Source organism: Clupea harengus, chromosome 19 (genome assembly GCF_900700415.2).
Source record: "Clupea harengus chromosome 19, Ch_v2.0.2, whole genome shotgun sequence".
Classification (NCBI taxonomy): Eukaryota; Metazoa; Chordata; class Actinopteri; order Clupeiformes; family Clupeidae; genus Clupea; species Clupea harengus.
Window position 1 is genome coordinate 23165989 of NC_045170.1, and position 24483 is coordinate 23190471.

At 42.5% G+C, this 24483-nt stretch overlaps 3 protein-coding genes across 3 annotated transcripts; 2 read left to right on the forward strand and 1 right to left on the reverse strand.

The window, feature by feature from the left end:
- Window positions 1-255: 255 nt before the first annotated feature.
- On the forward strand, window positions 256-3315 carry LOC116224933 (XK-related protein 8-like). The gene is made up of 3 exons (XM_031585844.2): window positions 256-907; window positions 1514-1704; window positions 2445-3315. Exons 1-3 carry the CDS (start codon window positions 585-587, stop codon window positions 3173-3175), a joined length of 1245 nt encoding a protein of 414 aa, XP_031441704.1. The 5' UTR covers window positions 256-584; the 3' UTR covers window positions 3176-3315.
- Window positions 3316-7130: 3815 nt separating this feature from the next.
- LOC105903603 (eyes absent homolog 3-like) lies at window positions 7131-11828 on the reverse strand. Its single transcript, XM_031585804.1, is given in 7 exon segments — window positions 7131-7211; window positions 8423-8446; window positions 8448-8482; window positions 8831-8952; window positions 9896-10010; window positions 11543-11664; window positions 11761-11828. Coding segments are annotated over 7 exon segments (567 nt in total).
- Window positions 11829-17318: 5490 nt separating this feature from the next.
- LOC116224920 (XK-related protein 8-like) lies at window positions 17319-20257 on the forward strand. The gene is made up of 2 exons (XM_031585805.2): window positions 17319-17496; window positions 18619-20257. The coding sequence occupies exons 1-2, from the start codon at window positions 17319-17321 to the stop codon at window positions 19347-19349; spliced, it is 909 nt and encodes a 302-aa protein (XP_031441665.1). The 3' UTR covers window positions 19350-20257.
- The last annotated feature ends 4226 nt before the right edge of the window (window positions 20258-24483 follow it).

The window sequence follows — 24483 nt, forward strand, 5'->3', positions numbered from 1 at the left end:
AAAAGAATAGGAGAAGAGTGTGATATATCACATATCCCACCGGTTAAGGAGTGGTTTGGGTCAGGCTGTAGATCAGCTGTTCACATGACTGCCTTGTCTGGCTGATCATGACTTTCAAACTGAGCCCACGATGATATGTGGTGTTGCCAATTCATATGAAGGATTGTGTGTGTGTGTGTGTGACCACAGTCATGAATTTTAAACGTGCTCTCTCTCATGCTACTGTGTGGTGTACCAGGATGCCCCATGATTAGCTGAGGCATGTGTGACGGGGATAGTTTTGCATGTTACGTAATAGAAGGAGGCGGAGGCAGAGGCAGACCTCAACATTTAAAAGTGCTTTCAGTTCGAAGAATCCTGAAGTTACTTTCTTTTTCAACACCATGGACATTTTAGCAGTTTTACAGATATCTCTTTGGCTGTTGACTCTTTGGGTGCAAGGAAGTCAGTATGTGCATTGTGTAAACAGATCTTAACTTTGCTGGAGTCTATTTTTTTCACTCTTTTTCAACACCTCAGGAGGAATTCCTGCTCTTCCTGATTACATTTCTGTGTAAGAGGAAAGCAAAACATTACCGAAGAGAATGGAGGACGGCATATTTTTCTATCCTTTCTCAGACTTTATGTTGAACGTGGGGGGTCTTTTGTTCTTCTTCTCGGATGTGGTGCTTGACGTTTGGGCGATTTTGAGTTTTTATCATGAGGAAGCCTATGTCAGTATGGGATTGCTGATCTTTTTATTACTGGGATCATCTGTGCTGCTGCAGATATTCAGTTGGCTTTGGTATAGCTATTGCTTGGAAGAGGAAAGTATGTGCCTCAGAAAATATATGTACCTGGAAAAGTACTTGAAGAATAGAATCTTTTGTGGGGTACTCCATGTGTGTCAGCTGGGAGTCTTCCTCAGGTTGGTGACTTTAGTATGTGATTCTGTTGCATTCAGATAACCATCATGTCTAACTGTCACTTGATCTGAATTAATTTATTAGCATTGCAAAGAGGGTACTTTGTTACCACACATGTTGGTAGTATAAGGAGAGGGGACTTCTACAGGAAATTTCCAGAACCAGCCGAATGAAGTTACTAGCCGAATGAATCTGATCACAACCACAAAGAAGCTAGACACACTCATTTTAATTCATACAATGTACGGAGTTGCTCTATAGTTGATTTTATTCACTTCCTTATACATTGCCCGATGAGATAATGTGAACCAAAGCTCTGTCTTCCATTTCTAGCCATAAGTAATAGACAGGATATGTAGACTGAATATTAATTTAAACGTTAACCCAATGTAAAGACATCAGTCATATTATGTATGAGTGTGAATTAAACAACTGATGATACATGTTATGTCCAAACAGGGCATACTGATACAAATATTCACCTCAATCATTATTGGTGGACTTCATCTTCATTTAACTTACCAAAGCCCAGTACCCACACCTTTCCTAGCAAGTATATTAAATCCCTGCTTGCCTTCATCTCATCCCATCTGTTCTATTTACCACAGGTTTGCCGGCGTGATGGAGATCTCTCTTCGCAACCTGAAGACCCGTACAGTCCTGAAGGAGGGCATCGCCGTCTACCTGACCCATGACCTCAGCATGCTGCGCCTCATCGAGACGTTCTCAGAGAGCGCTCCTCAGCTGATCCTCATGATCACCGTCATCTTGCAGAGGGAGGACGTGGAGTGGGTCACAGGTACTGCTGTCAATCACATGTTTACCATCCAGAGATCTCAGAAGAGATGAACTCATGGGGATAGGCACTGTACAGTCTGGAACATCTGGAATCATCAGTCCACTGTCACAGGAGTTCTGCAATATTGTCTGAACAACATGTAATAGTCAGTGTAACCAGCATTACAATTTAATTACAGCATATAGTGTGCATGGCACAGGGGGGATTTGAAAAGTACAGCAAAACAAAAAATCTTTTATGTAAATAGTTTCATATAAAAATGGATGTACATGTTCTAACTGAAAGTATTGATAAATAGACTTAGTTAATTGATAGTTGTAAGCTGAAGCAGTCTGGAGCTGTGATCAAAAGTTGGAACGCAACATGCCTCAGGCCAATATTTGCACACATAGCACACTTTCTACCACCCATGCTAACAGGATATACCGCCTGAACCTTCTATTTAACTTATGTGAGGTGACAAGTAGAGAATGGAAATACTGATTCCCATGGCAGGGCTTAAAATAACCATGAGTAAGCATGTGCTGGTAGAGCAAGGTGCTAACGCCAAGATCATGGCTTTGCTTCCCAGGGAGCACACATAGGCTACTAATGAAAAGGCACACCTGTACTACAAGTCACTTTGGATACAACCATCTGCCAACTGAATGATTGCAAAATGTGTTTTCTCTGAGGTGTTCAAAAGCACCCTTACAGTGTGATAAACAGCTGATCACACGTTCCTCTCTTCTTCCCTGCAGGTCTAAAGACTTTGGGTTCGTTTGCTGCCATCTCCATCAGCGTGGTCATGTACCACCATTCCATGCGCTCCTTCCACAAGGACAAGGCCCAGATGATGTGGACCTCGTCTCTGGTCTACTTCCTGTGGAACTTCCTCTTAATTGCCCCACGTGTGGCAGCAATAGCCCTGTTTGCCTCTACCCTGCCCCTCGGTATGATTGCAGTTCACTTCATCTGCCTGTGGCTCGCACTGTTCCTTTGGGCCTGGCGTCAGAAAACGGACTTCATGGAGTCCCCGGGCGGGGAATGGCTCTACCGGGCCACCGTAGCTCTCATTTGGTACTTCAGCTGGATCAATGTATCCCAGGGCGGCTCCAGACGAAGGAGCATCATCTATCATTCCATGATAGCAGTGGACATTATGCTCCTGCTGGGGCTGTGGTGGTGGTGGAATAGCGACCAGGATCCGTCTATATTCGGCATGCCAGCCCTGTTGGTGTTTATTTCAGTGGGTGGATCCTACACAGTAGGAATCCTGGGGAAGATAGTGTACTACAAAATATTTCATCCTAACAAAACAGCCACTGAAGAGTCTGGAGACAATGAAAATGCACCTGCTTACTTAAGTATGGACGAGGTGGACACTTGTTTGCCAGTTGTGGTGCAGTTACGCTCACCCCAACCCCCACCAAAGTCTTTGACTGGGGCCCAGAAGAGGATGCAGAGACTTGCTGACAATTTTTTCTCATAGATATGAGCAGCAAGAAGACTTACTAGACACATTCCATTACAGTGCTGCAATGAACAGTTTCTTATTTTTAACTACTTACTAACCGAGAGTGAGGTCATGCAGGGAAATATCAGACTGAGGCTGTAACGTATCGACCGAGCGATAGCGAGGTTGATACGGCAAAGCCTCAGTCTGATATTTGCCTGCATGACCGAACGGTCGAGGTGAGTAAGTTGTTTATTATATGGCATTTTTAGCTCCTTTCATTTTGTAAATGAAAAGAAATGGTAATTGTAAATAGAAAACATGTAGTTTTGTTCAGCTCTCAAGTCTTCTCACGACGCAGTTTGTTTCAGGCGTTGCATAGCAACCAGTTACTTGCTAACTTCAAGTTACAATGATAAAAAGAAAACGGTTCAGCTAAAATGGCTTTTTAAGAAGAAGAGTCTAGAGGAAAAATGTTGCGCATAACCTCTATTTACAGGAAAGTAACAACACGTGATTCAAACTATAGTAGTTAAGTCTTCATCATCACTTTCAATAACACATTTTCGCTGCTTCTGAATTTCCTCATTGCTTTTGATGTCTTTTTTTTTTTTTTTTTCTTTGGCACATTTTCGCTGCTTCTGAATTTCCTTTGGCTTTTTTTTTTCTTAATGTCTATCAATATCGCTAATTTTTAAGATGACGTCAGAGGAGGGCAATACTAATACTTATCAGACCGGCAGACCAGCGAGGTCAATACGCGGCTGGCATGACTACCCATTAGCCAATCAGAATGCTCGTACTGTCGTTGCCATATAATAATAATTTACATTATACATAGCTTTAATTTATATTATATTTCAGATGTATCAGTGTTTACAAAATCATAATTTGCTGTTATTTTTTTAACTTAACAACCCTTGAACAAAATAAGCACCTAAGGGGTATTCTATGAATACTTTGGGTCTCTCTTTTGTTTCATCACATTTTCATTGTATCCCTTTGTTACCAGATTCTGCTGGATCATCTCCTGTGTAAAAATGTTCCTTTGACAAATAAAGCTGAATTAATGTGTATTATATTTATTATATTATATTATCTGTAGTTCACATATACACACGAAGCACTGACATCATACATCTAGACTCAAGTACCTACGATTCAGTTCTTAACAGTCCCACCCAAACCAATCAAAATACAGTATGATCAATTGGCTACATTAGGTTATTTATATCTTTAGCTGGTCAACTCAGCTCTATCTCAAACCAAACATTTGGTTTCCCTCCCTCAATAGGCCCTGTATATGTTACAGGTGTGCTAAGCTAAGCGTTGACCAAATAGCACTGCTGTCAGGAGGGGCGAATAAATGTGTTCTGCTCTGCAACAAGTTAGCCTGCTGCTTGACATCCCAGCACTGACCACTTCATGTGCTGCTCCCTGCAGTAATAAGATATGACCATTACATAAACAAGAGTAAGCACACTATAATCGTTTAAGTGTAGGCGATCACTGCAGTACAAAAGACCATGAGTCAAGAATGACCGTTTTAATTTACATTGACAGGCGCGTCATCATCGAAGTACACAGGAAAACCTTGTTGTCCTTTGAACAGTATACCGGTCCAATCAGAGAGAAGGAAAAACAAAACAAAAAAAACTGTTGAAAGAGGCCATTTAAGAATTCTGTCTCACTCTACATATGATATAAGAGTCAAGTTGAGATGTGTCCCAGTAAACAGTGTGCCTTCATTACGCTCTGCTGTTCATATACAAAGTCATGATGCAAAACAGGACGCACATGAAGAACAGGCACAATCAGGGTCAAGGGTCAGGTTGACCACTGCTATGCCAAATCACTTTTCAATAATGCAAAATGATTCCGAGCTGCTTTCAGCAGACAAGGTGTTTTTTTTTTGGTAAGAGGTTGCAGGTTGTGTATCGTAAAGGTAGACAGGTCAACAGAAGCTGCAATGTTCTGAACACCTACACATCAAGATAATGCCATTCATTGCATTTACCAAGCTTTCGTAAGGTTTTATTCCTCATACCTAAAACAGTTCATACATTTACATAGTATAGTATATAAATGTCAAAGTCAACATAACGATTAGTAACTAAAGACAGGTTCAGATTTACAATGTTGTAGACCTATACGCATCTGTGAAGGGGCCAGCTCACCTGGAATAATGGGTCTTGCTACAACAGAAAGCCTAGAGCGTCATGTATGACAGCATCTGTCAAATGCCACTTTGAGCAGAACCATGGAATCCATCATCTGAATCCATCCTTGAGTACCTTTAATGATTGTCTGTGCAATAAAAGCGTGCAGCAGTACCTCATTGTAGCCAGCACATGCCTTTAGTGTCCACCCGACAAGATGAAGGGGGAAAATAAGCAATGCTGCAGAATTGACATTGCATTTCGCTGTCTACGACATGATGCTGACCCCGAAAGAGTGGACAGCGCTGAAGAAGAAACAGAAGAGTAGGATGGGCAAGCTTTACAATCAGCAGGATGGTGTGTGTGTGTGTGTGTGTGTGTGTGTGTGTGTGTGTGTGTGTGTGTAGGCTACAAGCAACCTCTTAAAAAGATGATAGTTCCTGTGCATAGATGAATACAAAGCTATTATAGCCTAAAAAGAAAAGGTTTGAACACATACATAGAATATAAATTGTATAAAAGGCTTACATGACCAACAAAGAAAAGAACACTTCAAATCAAAGGCACGTGGTCTGCTGACGGGTTGCGACAGGTCAAGGCATTTCAGGTGACTTGTCTCAGTCAATGACTCTTCTAAACATACTTCCACAAAGCAACTTTTACATTCGGTTTGGGGTGTGTGTGTGTGTTGGGGGGGGGGGGGGGGGGGGGGCTGCCACAATGAGGCAACGAGGGAGAATCAAAGCAAAGGGGAACAAGGGAAACAAAAGAGAAGTCAGTTTCCTTTGCACCTCTAAAGACCTGCTGCACACGCAGAAAGTGAAACCCTTTTGCCAATTCCTCTCAGCCGAGCTGCATTCTTTGAAAAGGGCTTGGCTGTTTTTTTTTGTAGACCTGCTTCCTGCTACTACTCTTAAGTGGGACTCTTATTGGACAGAAAGATGATGCTAGGCCAGCAACACACCCAAAAGGCTTCAGTGAAGTGGAGGGAGTGGATTTCTGTCTGGTGTATTACGAGAATTTAGCTAAAAAAGGGAACCCTGTTTGTCCCAAGAACACAAAAACTGTAGAGGCAGTGACCATTTCAAAACAACTTCTTACACACCTTTAGTAAGTTACATGTTGAATGATAATTCACTTTCGTTTTTCAAGCCCTGGAATGAATTATGAAATAAAAAGATTGCCAGAACTTCTAGATTCCTTACATGAGGGATTGCAACTACAGACTACAGAAAACAAAACAAAAAAACTCTTTCTACATGCTAAATCATCCCAGTTCATGACAGTGCAGACCTTTGGTCATTCCTTTGGTAAAAACATGACAGCTGGAGCGACAACCCCCGACGGCCTTCAGTGTGTGTGTGTGTGTGTGTGTGTGGTGGGGAGACTCCATTGGGTATGATCAGGAGTGGAAAAGAGAAGATGAAAATGAAACAGAAGATGTCCTGTTCTTTTCACCTTGTGCTGCCTTGACTGGGGAATCCTAGAAGGCAGCTCCTTCCAGAGGAGGAGGAGGAGGAGGATAGCTGCCATAGAGGGAGAAAGAGGAGCAGGAGGTGTCCAATGGCAGTTGATCCAGTCATCCAGTGCTCCAGTTTGGTTCTCAATGGCATTACCAAGCACACTAACGCCCAATCAAATCCATAGTGGCAGCTGTCATGATCTATTTGTATATATATAGCATATATATATAGTGTGTGTATGTGTGTGTGTGTGTGTGTGAGAGAGAGCGAGACTGTGAATAGTATAGATGAACACCTCCCCACCATCTCCCAATGCTATGCTGCCGTGTCTGTCTCTGTGGCCCATGTCTGTTTCCTTCCCTCTGTCTCCTAGAGGAAGTCCAGCTCCAGAGCCTGGTGTAGGGACACCAGATCTCCATGCGCAGAGACGTGCCAGAAGGGCATATTGTGCTGCACAGACACAAACAAACAGACAGACATTTATACTATTATAGAACAGCTGATCAAAATAAACCATTGGAATGTACCAATATATAATGTGGTATAATGCCAATTGCCCACTGTTCCACTGTTGCCATAGACATGAATGGGCAGTGAAGTTCTATTTATTTCATTTCATTCAGAGCAGTTGGCAGGATAATTCTGTAACACTACCTTGAACAGTAACCAGTAACAAAAAGGGGAATCTTCACCAAAACTGCAAGGCGTCATTGAACTGGAAACGATTCTACCAAAACCCCATTAAAATAACTGAATCAGTTCGTAAGGGGAACAAGTCATTCATTCCAAAATGTTCACATCCTAACTGAAGTGACTGTGGTTAACTGACTGAGGTTAAATGCAGGAGCACATGAAGTGCAGTGTGCCATCATGAATCATCCCTGCAAGTGCTTTATGGGGAAGAACATAAAGAAGAACAGAACATCATAGCCCTTCAGTTACCGCCAGCACGCTGTGCACGTGGACAGTTGTGTTCTGGATATTTCAGAAAGTATGTAATTGTTAAGTTCCGGAGGAAAAGAGACCCAATTGCAGACCAAAAATGCGGGAAAAAAAAAATTAGGGTTTATTTGTACAAAAAAGGTTAATCAAAAGTTCAAAAAATCAACACCCAAAAGATCCAAAAAATTCAAAAGGGTAACGCACAAAAGATCCAAAAAGGTAACGCACAAAGGATCCAAAAATTCAGAGCAGTCAGAGCAGACGAAGAAACACAAAAACAACAACTTATCTCAAGCCGGCAGATAGTCAGGAAACAGAAGAGTTACACTCCAGGTTCATCAGACAGATTCTTTCAGACAGATCTTTGGTTACGACCAGACATAGAACAAAGGGCAGACTGAACTTAAATACTGGAGGGGAAACAGATAATTGGTGGAAAGCAAACAGGTGGCAGGAGAAACTAATCAGGACAATAAGTAGACTGATTAACAGGACAGGTGTGGTAGATGATGACAGGGAAATCCAGGAAGTGACAAGGCAGGTGGGGGTGGAGTGTCAGAACAAAACAGAAAACACATGGCATAACAAAAACACAAGGAGCACATATCAAAACAAACACAATAGACACGTGACAGCCAGAGTCCCTTGAGCAGCAGAGAGGATACTAACAGTAATAGTGATATGCCTGTTTTGCCGCAAATCCTCATCGCGGCCATCACCACATTCGTCACTTTCCTCCCAAACTCGGGAGACAATGCGTTCAAAGCAGCTGTCTTTCCCTGTAAACAAGACAGCAGCCTTTATTTGAATGCATTATTTTTAGACAAGACAGACGCTGATAGTTTGTAATCACTCAAACCACATTTAATTCCCTTAGGGCTTATATTGCAGACGGTACCAACATTTCAGCCTTTGTTTAAGTTCAGAGTGGTAGTTTGTGTTGGTAAAGTTTATATTTGAACAGTCCATTTGTATGTGTGCATGGTTATTTTCAATTGCCCCAATTCATTCAATCTATGTTTCATTAATCTTCAAATTAACCTTATTTTCCTTCTAGTATTTCATCTCACATGACATGACTTTTTTTTTAACATCAATGGTAGAATAAACGAGTGTGTCTGCCTTACCTATTTTTGTAGCACTGTAGATATTCTCAATAGGAAACACTTCTCCCAGGCCGTAGAGTAGCACCTTAGCCAGTGCAGGCACAAGCTGGGTGGTGGTGACCAGAACGTTCATACACCTGCCCCTGTGATGGCAGACAGGTAGTATATGAATAGTGCCTTTTCCACTTAAACAAACAGGACATACTGGTGTACACATAATCAACCTGTGTGAGAACGCCAACTCTTCAACATGAGGTCTTGATACTATCAGTATCCCTAGTATCCCTAGTTCCATCCATAGTTAGTCTCTATAGACCTTCAGACCTGGACTGTGTGATGAGTGACATTAAGGCCCCATTCCGCGAGAATTGGTATTTTTTTTGCTATTGAGTGTAGTTCACTTTTACACTACTGTTGTAAATACAAATCGCCCATCGAGACCCTAATGGACAGTGTACACTGTATTTGTTGACAAGCTGAGGGATATGGAACCGGCAAAGACAACGGCAGATGCCAAAGAAGCATGTAGACTGACAAGGTAGAGTAATATCACAAGATTTACTCTCTCTTTCTTCCCCTCATCCTCGCTTCCTCTGACAACCCCTTCCACGGTTTCTTCGACGCCTCTGCCATGATGTCCATACATAGAACACTGTGCCAGCTTCCCATCATAGCTAGCAGAAGCAAAATGTTGCTTTAAGCCTGTCTATGTTAACGTTTTAATAAGCTCTGCTAATTCAGAACATCCTTTGTAAGTTTAAACAAACTTCCCCTGGGTTAAGATAGTTAATAATGCTCCGAGGGATCTGTATGACCACGCAAGACTCTATAATAGGGGATAACATGGGAAAAAACCTAAGACTCCCAACAACCATGGTATGACATTTTTCAAAAGTTTTTGCCAAACCCCGTCAGCAGCACAGCATGCATCCACTAGTGGCTGCTTTAGGGAGAACAGTGCAGGGTGGGGAGTACATTTATTTGTCTGCTGTATTTCAAAATGGGTAAAAACTCCAACAACGTCCTAGACCATGACTTTAATGTTTCAGGTGTTGGGTGTGGGTGGTAAGGCTTGGGGTTTCCCACCTTGACTGGATGAGTAGCAGGGACTTGAGTGCGATGCTGAGCCAGGAGTCCGCCACAGTCTCGATCTCCGCCCGCAGCCTCAGGAGCAGATCCCTCTTCATGGGGCTCAGCAAACCTGGAGCAGGAGGGAGAGGATCAGGTTTAGCCCTGTGGTTCCCTAACAAAAACAACAAACAAGGCTGACTGCAGTCAGTTTTTTATTGCACAAACGACTCACTGCAACACACACGTGTTATATATGGAGGCACACACACACACACAGGCCTGAGGTCGCCGTGAATTTTCCCTCTGCTTTTTTCCCATCCCGGGACGTCCTTCCTCCAGGACCCCCCATGAGCAGTGGGCAGCTTCTCAGTGCCCAGGGACCAAGTGAACCGTCCGTCTCGGTGAGGGACGGACAGGAGTGTTCTGTTCTTTTTGCATGTTTTTCTGTTGGGGTTCTTAGCGGAGGAAACCCCTTGTGAACACGCAGAGAACATGCAAACTCCACAGAGAAAGGCCCGGGAGATAGCCCACCTGAGCACTGAAGGTCTGGGGAGGACCTGCCCCCCAGAGCCAAGAGCGCCCCATGCGGGAATCGAATCCATGACCTTCTTGCTGTGAAGCGGCAGTGCAAGCACCTGAGCCACCGTAACTATACACAAGAGGGCGCTGTTGTCACATAACGACACCTGACACCCATTTGTAGGGTCCACTGGGGCTCGACATGACTAAAGTCTTTTAAAAACTAGAGACGAGATTCTACATAATGGTTTTGTTAGGTCTGCATTTGTGAAAGGGAAATTAAGAAACTCACCAAAATGAGGGTTCCCCTCTTTAATTCACATAGGTATGTTTATTTCATGGTGTGTAGTAAAACTGAAGTCTAGAACGCTGGTTTCGCTGTGTGTAGTAGACCATCTCCAGTATTTAAACTTGTTTATTATGACTTTGGCTTTAACAGACACTCTCTTTCATGGACATTGTTTTGTAATGACCTTTACACTATCTCTGTTATGGATATACTAAATAAAGCTTTACTCTGACTCATATTGAGTCATATTGTATTAAGTTTAACAGTCTCTTTTATGGCCACACTGTATTGAGAAATGCACTGTCACTGTCAATGGCCATATTGCATTAAGCTCTCTTTCATGAACATGATGTATTAAGCTTTACTCTCTCTCTCACACACACACACACTCTCTCCCTCTCTCTCACACACACACACACACACCCACTCTCTCTCTAACACACACTCACACACTGTAGGGGCAGCTTTTCAGCAGCCGCTTCTGAGAGCGGAATAATCCGGACAACGCGCGTCTTAGAATATAGAGTGGTTTATTTGTCTTAAACTAACTCAAACAAAGGCTCTCGCATTAACTCGGTTGAAAAATAGTTTGACACTTCCGCTCTAGCTGGCTAGGTGTGGCCCGGCCCTATACCACACGCCAATTAGACGTGTGTCAATCAGTCAATTGCACAGCCAGACAGTTGGCCAGACAGAACATGGCAATCAAGTATTAACATTTGCATAACTTTAAACCATAATTTGAATGTTTCATGAGCTTAAATTTCATTGCATTGGCATCTTCAATATTCATAATAAAAAAAAAATTGGCAACTTAAATTACAAAATGGCTCCAACACACGCTCTCTCCTCGCCTCCTGCGTTGCCTTTATATGCATTGTAGATTTCTTTGAGACGGCGGTAGCAGAAGGCCAACAGGTCTTGATAGCTTTTTCTTCTTGTCTGTGAAGTTACAGCTTCTGGCTTTGTGTCCCCTCTTTCCACAAGAAAAACAAACAAAGTTCTGCTTTTCTGATCTGTTGTCTTTGCAGTCCTTTGCTATGTGTCCCTCTTTTCCACATAAATGACAGACAATGCCTTGATGTCTCCCCCCTCTGTCTTGGCAATGTCTTGCGATGTGACCCTCTTCTCCACATGCATAGTAAACAAAGTCTTCATACTGATGGAACCGCATATTGATGCTTTCCTGTTCTGATTGGTTGTTGCATGGTGGTTCTTGTGTGAGCATAGAAATGATAGAACCGAAAATATTGCTAGTTAGCAGTTAGCAAATAGCATCTCCTGAAGCTTTTACCTCTGTGTTGCCAATTAGAAGGACGGGAGGATTCTGTCCCTCTTTGTCTCCTGTTCTGTTGGGAAAACTTCCTATAGCTGCAGTGGGGTGTGATTTCTTAGAAGTGGCTTGATTATTGTAAAATTGTGTCATTTTAGTAATAATTTCATTATAGTCTGAGAGATGAGTGACAAACATTTCTATTGCAGAGCGAGTCTGGGGATCACTTTTGTTGATCAAAGCAAATTTATAGCCATCATCCTCAGTCATGATGTCAGGGTACCCACTGTATGTCTTAAATGCTTCCAGTAACCTATCTGCAAAGGCTGCTGGATGTTCCCCTTGTCATTGTCACTTCTGATAACATTTCTGGATTGGCAGATGCCATCCCCAAGACCTCTAGTAGTGCTTTTATCCAGTCCTTATTATTCCCATCTAAATAATGTAGACGGAAGGCACATGCTCAGCATAACACAAGCATCAAAATCTGTCAATCTGTAAATGTTCACGCAGGTCTCCAGAATGCCAGGTTCAAATTTCCCCACACTCTTTACCACTGCTTCTAACTCTGAGGGGGTAAGGCATTTGATGGTGTGTAACATAACCTCATCTCCACTTGCTCCGTTACGCACAGTAGTGGAGTGAATTGGTGCCATTGGGTATTTAACCGTCACACTTGAATGTTGGTACTGACTATCCCGTGAATCTGAATGTTTCTCCCAACATTTCTCATTTCTGGCGTTGCTGCTGCTAATGTCAGATATGCAGTTGAGGAACTGGCTAACCTTTTGTACGCTTTTTTTGCATTATGTAATTATCTGCAGTCTTCACCTCCTCTAACTCACTTGACAACACTTCAACGGTTGATTTCAACATGTTGTTATTAGCCTTGAGAGTTCCCATTTCTTTCTGCAACTGCACATTCTCCATTTTCAAAAGCGTGTCATTAATCTGAAGATTTTCTATGTGTGCCGCCCCGTCATTAAGAGTGAATGATTCTCTTATTTCAGTAGGTCTCTCTCTGACTCTGCCTCGTCTAATCTTTTCTTGGTCACTTTGTATGTGGCAAGAAGTCATTGAAGGGAATTGGCAACTTTCCCTTTTTTGTGTTTTGGTATCTTGGAATAATTTTTTTACCGGGACCCTGCCCACCCGTACGGCTTATTATCCCCTGTGCTCTCTATTCCGTCAAACATCCCCTGAAAACCGTATTTTGCGATGTATTTAACAATTATAACTTCCATTCTAGAGTTCTAATAAAAAAACACCACCACCAACAAACTCTCTGTTAACCAGCCAACTTATTTTAATACCATGCCACAAGAAAATAATAAACACTACTTTATCTAAGGAATAAAAAGTGCAGGAATGTAACTACTGCAAGTGCGAGTTAAGTACTAGTTAGAGGAGATAGCATTAGATGAAAAATAAGGAAGACGGAGAGGAAAGAAGTGGAAGGGAGAAGAAGTGCAAGTTAGGAAAGGAGATGTTCTCTGAAGAGTTGGATCTGGTAGTGCTAGGCAGCTCGTTCCACCAACTTGGAACTACGAATGAGAATAGTCTAGATTGCCATACTTGCACAGACTGCAGTGCTAAACGACGCTCATTAGACGAACGCAGCATCCGGGGGGTAACATTTGCCCTTACAAGAGCATTTAAGCATTGAGGGAACAGAACCAGCAATCACTCTGTAAGCAAGCATAAGTGACTTGAACTTAATGCGAGCAGCTACAGGCAGCCAGTGGAGCTAAATAAGTAGCGGGGTGACGTGTGCCCTCTTCGGTTGGTTGAACACCAGTTCTGGACCATCTGTAGTGGTTTCACCACACATGCCGGCAGGCCCGTTAGGATGGTGTTGCAGTAGTCAAGGTGGGAGCAGCTGGGTGGCATACTGGGTTAGGTAGGGCCTGATATTGCGGATGTTGAATAGCGCGAAGCCGCACGACCGGGAGACAGAGGCAATGTGGTCTGTGAATGTTAGTTGGTCATCGATAATGACACCTAGATTTCTTGCTGCTTTGGAAGGAGCAAGAGATAAGGGGTCAATTTTGGGTAAGGGTTAGGGTTAACCCTAGGGTCCAGTAGGCACATTCAAGGGTTCTATTTACCACAGGTTTGCCAGTGTGATGGAGAGCTCTCTGCGCAACCTGACCACCCGTACAGCCCTGAAGGAGATGTTCTCAGAGAGTGCTCCTCAGCTGACCCTCATGATCACCGTTATCTTGCAGAGGGAGGATGTGGAATGGATCACAGGTACTGTCAATCACATGTTTGCCATCCAGAGTTCGTTGTTAGCTTAGCACATGCAAACAGGATATACAGTATGAACCTCCTATTTGAATTATGTGAGGTGACAAGTAGAGAATGGAAATACTGATTGTAAAAAAATAAATGTTTATCCTAATGATCTTTCTTTCAAAATATTCACAAAAATTTTACCTTTAATTGAAGTAACATAATTGACAGAAACATTCAATTCTTATCATGAAACAAATACTTTTCTCAAAACTATGTGTGCCACAATTATTGGAACCCCTTCATTGAATATTTTGTGCAGCCTCCCTTTTCCAAGATAACAGTTCTGAGTTTTCTCCTATAATGCGTGATGAGGTTGGTGAACACATGGCACGGGATCTGAGACCATTCCTCCATACAGTATCTCTCCAGATCCTTCAGATTCCGAGGTCGACGCTTGTAGACTCTCGTCTTCAGCTCATCCCACACATTTTTAATGGCGTTTAGGTCGAGGAACTTTGATGGCCATGGCAAAACCTTTATTCTGCGGTCGGTGAACCATTTTTGTGTAGATTTTGTGTAGCCATTTTAAGCTTCCTGGCATGGGCTGTTAGGTTTTCATTTAATATCTGCTGGTATTTGATTGAGTCCATGATACCATGTATCCTAACAAGATGTCCAAGAAAAACAGCCCCACAACATCAAAGATCCACCACCATACTTCACAGTGGGTATGAGGTGCTTTTCTGTATGGCTATCTTTCTGTCTACGCCAAACCCACCTTTGATGTTTGTTGCGAAAAAGCTCTATTTTGGTCTCATCTGACCATATAACCCGGTCCCTTTGAAAGTCCCAGTAACGTTCGGCAAACTGTAGGCGCTTTAGTTTGTTGTTGATTGACAGCAGAGGCTTTTTTCTGGCAACCCTCCCAAACAACTCTGGTGTCTGATGGTAGTTTCAGAGACTTTCTGACCCCAAGACTCAACTAACTTCTGCCACTCTCCAGCTGTGATCCTTGAAGATTCTTTTGCCAGTCGAACCATTCTCCTCACAGTGCGTGGGGTCAATGTACACCCACGTCTTCATCTAGGCTGATTCTTAACCTCTCCTGTCACTTTAAACTTTTTAATTATTGCCATGATATTGGAAATGGGTATTTTAAACAGTTTAGAGATTTACTTATATCCATTTCCTGATTTGTGCAGCACAACAACTTTTCGTCGCACATCGAACTGTGTTCTTGGGTCTTTCCCAATGACTACGGGAATTTGGCCTGTGTCACCTCATAGTTATACTCCAGTGAAACAGGAAGTCATGGTTGACCACTTAAGAGTTCCTAATCAAACAGGTGAACTTAAAAATGTAAAACATGACTGGAAATATACTTCAGTTAGATTTTAATTATAAGATTTTCTAGGGGTGCCAATAATTGTGGCACATATGTTTTGGAGATGAATATTTATTTAATGTCAATTTCTTTTTCTTTCAATCATTTTACTTCAATGAAAAGGTAGGATTTTTGTGATTATTTTGAATGAAAGGCCAAGAGGATAAACAGCAAAGACATTTTTTCATAGCCTTCGTTTACTCATATTCACTAAGGATGCCAATAATTCTGGCGGGCACTGTATCACACATCCCACCGGTTAAGGAGTGGTTTGGATCAGGCTGTAGATCAGCTGTTCACATGACTGCCTTGTCTGTCTGATCATGATTTTCACAATGAGCCCACGATCATATGTGGTGTTGGGGTTGCCAATTCATATGAAGGATTGTGTGTGTGTGTGTGTGTGTGTGTGTGTGTGTGTGTGTGTGTGTGTGTGTGTGTGTGTGTGTGTGACCACAGTCATGGATTTTAAACATGCTCTCGCTCATGCTACTGTGTGGTGTACCAGGATGCCCCATGATTAACTGAGGCACGTGTGACGGGGAGAGTTTTGCATGTTACGTAATAGAAGAAGGGGAGGCAGAGGCAGACCTCAACATTTAAAAGTGCCTTCAATTCGAGGAGCGTTGAAGCTTACTTTCTTTTTCGCGCCCCGGGGAACAACACCATGGACCTTATAGCAGTTTTACCGATATCTCTTTGACTGTTTTTTTGGGTGCGAGGAAGTCAGTGTGTGCATTGTGTAAAGAGATCTTAACTTTAGCTGGAGTCTATTTTTTTCACTCTTTTTCAACACCTCAGGAAGAATTCCTGCTCTACCTGATTACATTTATGTGTAAGAGGAAAGCAAAACACCCAAGAGAATGGAGGACAGCATATTTTTCTATACTATCTCAGACTTTATGTTGAACATGTTTGGTCTTGTGTTGTTCTTCTTGGACATGGTGCTTGACATTAAGATGCTTGTGGATTTTTATCATGAGGAAGCCTATGTCAGTATGGGAGTGCTGATCTTTTTATTACTGGGATCGTCTGTGCTGCTGCAGATATTCAGTTGGCTTTGGTATAACTATAGCTCGGAGGAGGAGAGGAGCTGCCTTGGCAAATATATGTACCTGGAAAAGTACTTGAAGAAGAGAATCTTTTGTGGGGTACTCCATGTGTGTCAGCTGGGACTCTTCCTCAGGTTGGTGATTCAGAACGTTTGTGATTCTGTTGCATTCAGATAACCATCATGTCTAACTGTCACTTGATCTGAATTCATTTATTAGCATTGCAAAGAGGGGATTGCATGTTGGTAGTATAATGAGAGGGGAGCAGTAACCTTCTACAGGACATGCAGTCATTTTAATTCAAACAATGTACAGAGTGGCTCTATAGTTGATTTTATTCAAATCCTTATATATTGCTTGATGTGATAACATGAACCACAGCTCTGTCTTCTATTTTTTACCCATAAGAAGAATATTAATTTAAAATGTTAAACCAAATGTAAAGACATCATACATATTATGTATGAGTGTGACTTAAACAACTTCATGGAAGGTACATTTTATGTCCAAACAGGCCCTTCTGATACAAATATTTTCGTATCACTTCATTCATTATTGGAGGACTTCATCTTTATTTAACTTACCAAACCCCAGTACCCACAACATTCCTAGCAAGTATATTAAAGCCCTGCTTGCCTTCATCACATCCCATCTGTTCTATTTACCACAGGTTTGCCGGCGTGATGGAGATCTCTTGGCGCAACCTGAAGACCCGTACAGCCAAGAAGGAGGGCATCGCCGTCTACCTGACCCATGACCTCAGCATGCTGCGCCTCATCGAGACGTTCTCAGAGAGCGCTCCTCAGCTGACCCTCATGATCACCGTCATCTTGCAGAGGGAGGACGTGGAGTGGGTCACAGGTACTGCTGTCAATCACATGTTTACCATCCAGAGATCTCAGAAGAGATGAACTCATGGGGATAGGCACTGTACAGTCTGGAACATCTGGAATCATCAGTCCACTGTCACAGGAGTTCTGCAATATTGTCTGAACAACATGTAATAGTCAGTGTAACCAGCATTACAACTTACTTACAGCATATAGTGTGCATGGCACAGGGGGTATTTGAAAAGTACAGTAAAACAAACAAATCATTTATCTAAATAGTTTCATATAAAAATGAATGTACATGTTCTAACTGAAAGTATTGATAAATAGACTGTATTGATAGTTGAAAGCTGAAGCAGTCTGGAGCTGTGCTGAAAAGATGGAATACAACATGCCTCAGGCCAATATTTGCACACATAGCACACTCAGGGCCGGCCCTAGCACATTTGGCGCTCTAGGCAAGCTTCACTCCTTCACTAATTAAAGAACAAAATCACTGAGAAAATGTCACGTCTGTGCTGAACTCCACTCCGGCCACGCCCCCCTGTTCAACGCACACACACACCTCCCAGCCTGTCACATTCACTCGCTCATCTTCCCAATCAGCTGCAAATAATGTTTTTTTAGTCTTCTGTTCTGTTGATGGCTGGCAAACAACAATCTTAGAAGGTCTGGGTCACTTCTGGCACATAGTATTCACTCATTTTAAGCCATCAATCTACCTCAGGGTGAACAAAATTAGCAATTATATAGTTATTACGCATTTTGGTGTATTTGGACAGCCTGACATACTTTTTTAATTCCAAGATCATTCTACCACCCATGCAAACAGGATATACCGGCTGAACCTCCTATTTGACTTATGTGAGGTGACAAGTAGAGAATGGAAATACTGATTCCCATGGCCTGGCTTAAAATAACCATGAGTAAGCTTGTGCTAGTAGAACAAGGTGCTAACGCCAAGATCATGGCTTTGCTTCCCAGGGAGCACACATAGGCTACTAATGAAAAGGCACACCTGTACTACAAGTCACTTTGGATACAACCATCTGCCAACTGAATGATTGCAAAATTAGTTTTCTCTGAGGTGTTCAAAAGCACCCTTACAGTGTGATAAACAGTGGATCACACGTTCCTGTCTTCTTCCCTGCAGGTCTTAAGACTGTGGTCTCATTTGCTGCCATCTCTATCAGCCTGGTCATGTACCACCGTTCCATGCGCTCCTTCCACAAGGACAAGGCCCAGATGACGGTGACCTCATCTCTGGTCTACTTCCTGTGGAACTTACTCTTAATTGCCCCACGTGTGGCAGCAATAGCCCTGTTTGCCTCTATCCTGCCCCTCGGTATGATTGCAGTCCACTTCATCTGCCTGTGGCTCGCACTGTTCCTCTGGGCCTGGCGTCAGAAAACGGACTTCATGGACTCCCTGGCCGGGGAATGGCTCTACCGGGCCACCGTAGCTCTCATTTGGTACTTCAGCTGGATCAATGTTTCCCGGGGCGGCTCCAGACGAAGGAGCATCATCTATCATTCCATGATAGCAGTGGACATTATGCTCCTGCTGGGGCTGTGGTGGTGGTGGAATAGCGACCAGGATCCGTCTATATTCGGTATGCCAGCTCTGGCAGTGTTTATTTCAGTGGGTGGATCCTACACAGTAGGAATCCTCGGGAAGATAGTGTACTACAAAATATTTCATCCTAACAAAACAGCCACTGAAGAGTCTGGAGACAATGAAAAGGCACCTGCTTACTTAGGTATGGATGAGGTGGACACTCCTTTTTCAGTTGAGGTGCATTCACCCTCACCCCAACCCCCACCGAGGCCTTTGACTGGGGCCCAGAAGAGGATGCAGAAACTGGCTGACAATTTTTTCTCATAGCACTGGAAGATTCGTTTTTGAGCAGCAAGAAGACATACTAGACACATTTCATTACAGTGCTGCAATGAACAGTTTCTTATTTTTTATTTATATTATACATAGCTTTAATTATAGTATATTTCAGATATATTAGTGTTTACAAAATCATAATTTACTGTTATTTTTTTTTTTTTTTTAACTTAACAACCCTTGAAAAAAATAAGCACCTAAGGGGTATTCTATGAATACTGTGGGTCTCTCTTTCGTTTCATCATATTTTCATTTAATCACTTTGTTACCAGATTCTGCTGGATCATCTCCTGTGTAAAAATGTTCCTTTGACAAATAAAGCTGAATTAATGTGTATTATATTTATTATATCATATTATCTGTAGTTCACATATAAACATTAAGCACTGACATCATACATGTAGACTCACATGCCTATGAATTCAGTTCTTAACAGTCCCACCCAAACCATTCAAAATACAGTATGATCAATTGGCTACATTACGTTACTTCTATCTTTGGCTGGTCAAATGTGCTCTACCTCAAAACAAACATTTGGTTTCCCTCCCTCAAACTTAAGGCCCCGTCACACCATAACGTTCTGGTCAACGTTCTATGACGTTAGAGGAAACGTGGGTAATCGTCCATGGTCGCTGGTATAGCGCAGAAGAGCGTTGTGTGGATGCTGGTGACGCTGGTAATCGTTGTGATCGGCGGAGAACGCTGGTCCAAAAAAATAGTTTTGAACATGCACAAAAGTTCTCATGGAGACCAGTGTTCTTTAACGTTTAATTTTAAACGCTGGATAACGCTGAAGAACGTTTGACTAACGTTGCACGTGTTTGGCTATCGTTAGCCAGTCGTTACCCTAGCGTTACTTGGTTGTTATTAATCTTTTGCTTTGCAGTGAACGACTCACTGGCGACCTGTCAACGACCACTGAACAGACCCCTAGCGCACGCAGCGTGTGACTAACGTCAAACAAACGTCATATGGCGTCCAAGGAGCGTCATTTGAGCGTTTTCCGAACGTCCATGCATGTGGGTAGGGTAGACTGAGTACAGTTGAGACATGTGTACAGTTGATACACCCGAAATAACTTATGTGTGCAGCAATCCTGAGACGTGACATGCCTACTAACGTCCTCTTTGATCCCGGGAAATTTGAGCACCTAACCCATCTCCCATACGAAGATATCGGCTAAAGTTTTTTCACCAAGGGAAGATCTTGAGTTTATCATGTCCCTTCTACAATGAATATGTTATTAACCATACGTGATCAACAAACACAACTTACATCATTGCAAACATTATTCTGTGCACTATAAATCTACATATTCCATGCTATCATGTCATGCAAGGTCATTGCATAATCTAGCAAAAAGCGTGAGGTGGTCAGCGGGGTACAGTTGAGACACAATGTCTCAACTGTACCCGCGATAAGCAGGTTAGAAGTCAAAGTTAGACAACAAACAAAGCAAATGAAAATAAAATGTTATATTTTTGATATTAGAACTGTCCTATATTAATGGGTGTCTTTTCAAACATGAAAGTAATAAGAATGATTTATCTTGGGGTCTAAATAAGCAAGGTGGGAGATCGGGTACAGTTGATACAGCTTGATTGTGATATAGCCTGTATTTTCAATCCTTGGTCAGTCACCATCAATGGGTTTAAATGGGTGTCTCAACTGTACTCAGTCTACCCTATATAAACCGATGCTTTTTAAGCAGGGTATGACGGACCGAGCCTCGGGTAACCGTCTATCCATGGGTATGGCCAAAAGCTCAGAGTCAGAGTAAAGTTTTTCAGTTTTTTTGGTTTATTATTTTTCAAAGTTCAGGAATCCAAAAGTCATTTCACCAACTCATCAATTCCCTTCCATCAGGCATTCACAAATTTCCCAAAGAACATAATTTTAAGCCTCTAATAGGCTAGAGGACAGCCATCAACAGACGCACATACCTTACCAAGACTAACTATCCCGACAGAACAAACCCACATACTGTATATACAACGGTGGTCAGCACCATATAAAAAGGAGGGGTATACACAATAATCAATCAGTGGTTCAGTTCACAATATAAACCCTGAAAGACCAATACAGTATTCACCATATGCTAAATATATCATTAAAATAATAGCTATCTAAAACATCCTAATCGCTGGCATATCAACTACGACATTTTACTCAAGTGTGGTTGGCCAAACCATTTCTCGTCCCCATAGCCACAACAGGGAATCACCACTCTGAATAAGGTAGGAACCGTATATAAGTTCCCACTGGTTCCGGTGGCGCTTCTTAGCCGTTGCACCGCCAGACCAATGAGGACACGAACCATACATAGTATACATGCATACTATGTCTATGACACGAACACCCTAAACAGCTGGTAATGCATTCCAGAAGTTTCTTGCTTAAACAATAAATGTTGTAAACTACAATTGGTGTCATAGCCTCCTTTCCGTATGCATCACCCCATGTACAGTGGGGAAAATAAGTATTTGAACCCCTGCCGATTTCGCAAGTTTGGCCACTTGCAAAGAAATGTGTGATCTATAATTGTAATGGTAGGTGTATTTTAACAGTGAGAAATAGAATATCAACAAAAACATCCAGTAAACTGCATTTTATAACATTTATGACTTTATTTGTATTTGATGCGGAAAATAAGTATTTGAACCCCCAAGCAAACAGCAAGAATTCTGGCTCCCAATGACCAGTTATGTGCCCAAGAAGCACACAGATTAGTCCTCATTAGGCCTAACAAGGTACACCTGATCTCAACTGGTGACGTGTATAAAAGAAACCTGTCCAAAGAATCATACTTCACACCTTCAACCTCACCACCATGGGTAAGACCAAAGAGTTGACCAAGGACGTCAGAGATAAGATTGTAGACCTGCACAAGGCTGGAATGGGTTATAAAACCATCGACAAGCAGCTTGGTGAGAAGCAGACAACTATTGGTGCGATTATTCGTGAATGGAAGCAACACCAAACAGCTGTCAATCGCTCTAGGTCTGGGGCTCCATGCAAGATATCCCCTCGTGCGGTATCGGTGATCATCCGAAAGGTGCAGAATAACCTCAGAACTACACAGGGGGAGCTTGTGAATGATCTCAAGGCAGCTGGGACCACAGTCACCAAGAAAACCACTGGCAACACACTACACTGTAATGGTTTGAAGTACTGCAGCACTCGCAAGGTCCCCCTGCTCAAGGAAGCACATGTACAGGGCCGTCTGAAGTTTGCCAATGAACACTTGAATGATTCTAAGGAGGAGACAGGATGTGGTCAGATGAGACCAAAATCAAGCTCTTTGGCATCAACTCGACTTGCCACGTTTGGAGGAGGAAGAATGCTGAATATGACCCCAAGAACATCATCCCCACCGTCAAGCATGGAGGTGGAAACATTATGCTTTGGGGCTATTTCTCTGCCAAGGGTACAGGACGACTCCACTGCATCGAGGGGACTATGGATGGGGACATGTAACGTGGAATATTGGGCTTGAACCTCATTCCCTCATTCCCTCCCATTGAAAACGCAACCTTAAGGATTTGGAGAGGATCTGCAAAGAGGAGTGGACCAAAATCCCTCCTGAGATGTGTGTAAACCTGGTGGCCAACTACAAGAAAGGTCTGACGTCTGTGCTTGCCAACAAGGGTTATTCCACCAAGTACTAAGTCATGTTTTGCTAGGGGTTCAAATACTTATTTTCTGCATCAAATGCAAATTAAGTCATAAATGTTATAAAATGCAGTTTTCTGGATTTTTTTGTTGATATTCTGTTTCTCACTGTTAAAATACACCTACTATTACAATTATGGATCACACATTTCTTTGCAAGTGGCCAAACTTGCGAAATCGGCAGGGGTTCAAATACTTATTTTCCCCACTGTGTATGTGTGTTTGTGCGAGAAAGAGTGAAAATGGGAGCACTAGTTGCGTACCGTAAATCCTCTAATAAAGACCGGGATTCAATTAGAGGCCGGGCTTCAGATAGTAGCCGGGGGGCGTGGTCGATACGGACAAATAAAGGCCGGGCCCCGAATACAAGCCGGGGGTTAATTGTAACAAATCACGGAAGTGTGGGATATTTGTTATGGCTTTTTTGTAAACACTAAGCACAACACAATGTCAAAATGGCACGGGCTTTATGCCCTGGTACAAGTTATCACGAAGAGACTGTGCTACCATCACACACCTGTATAAACTCAGTCTCAACACAGAACAACGACATGCAATGAGAACAGTAAGGATCATTGTTAAAGAACATCGTTGAGCGCTAGTGCATCACGTAGTCATAGAGGAAAGTATGCGCCCGCCGCACGGCATTATGGGGCGACTATGCCGGCACGTTACAATATTTTACTGTAGCCTACCACAATCAGTCCATCAGCACAAAGCAGACATCACAATTTAATTGAATGCATTTCATAAATACATGTTGTCCTCATGTTGGCTAATTTCATGGCTGTTTGCAATAAAAAAAAGAAATGTTTCAGCCTACAAGGCAAATTTGTTATTATACAGTTACTTGCCTAAACGATAGAAAACATTCCTCCAAAATACCTCTTTTTAATGATTTTGTTGCCGTTTCTGATTTCCTCTAAGAAAAAGATGTTCTTCAGGCTAATAGAACTTTAACGTTCCAGGTGTTGCGTAGCAACCCATTACTTGCTGACTTCAAGTTCCAATGACTTTCCGCTACGTTAAATGACCGGACTTCTTGCGGAATGATATGAAAGATGTGAATTAGAATTGCCAATGACAGCGGTCATTAACTTTTCGCAGTGGTGAATATCAAGAAATGACAGACCTGCTAACGTTGGGGTGCCCCATTCAAATCAGCAGAACTTTTTTGAACATTCTGAAGAGACTAAGAAATAAAGGCCTGCCCCTAATACAAGCCTGCCCAAAATACAGGCCGGTGCGCTGTGCAGCCTAAGTAAATAAAAGCCCCGGCCACTATTTGAGGATTTACGGTATGTATATATCCATGTGTGTGTGTTTGTGAGTGTGCGCAATTGTATGCAAGTGCGTGCGTGTGTGCGTTAGCGGTCCTGGAGAATGGGAGGAATAGTTGCGTATGTAGATCAGTGTGTGTGTGTGTGTGTGTGTGTGTGTGTGTGTGTGTTCA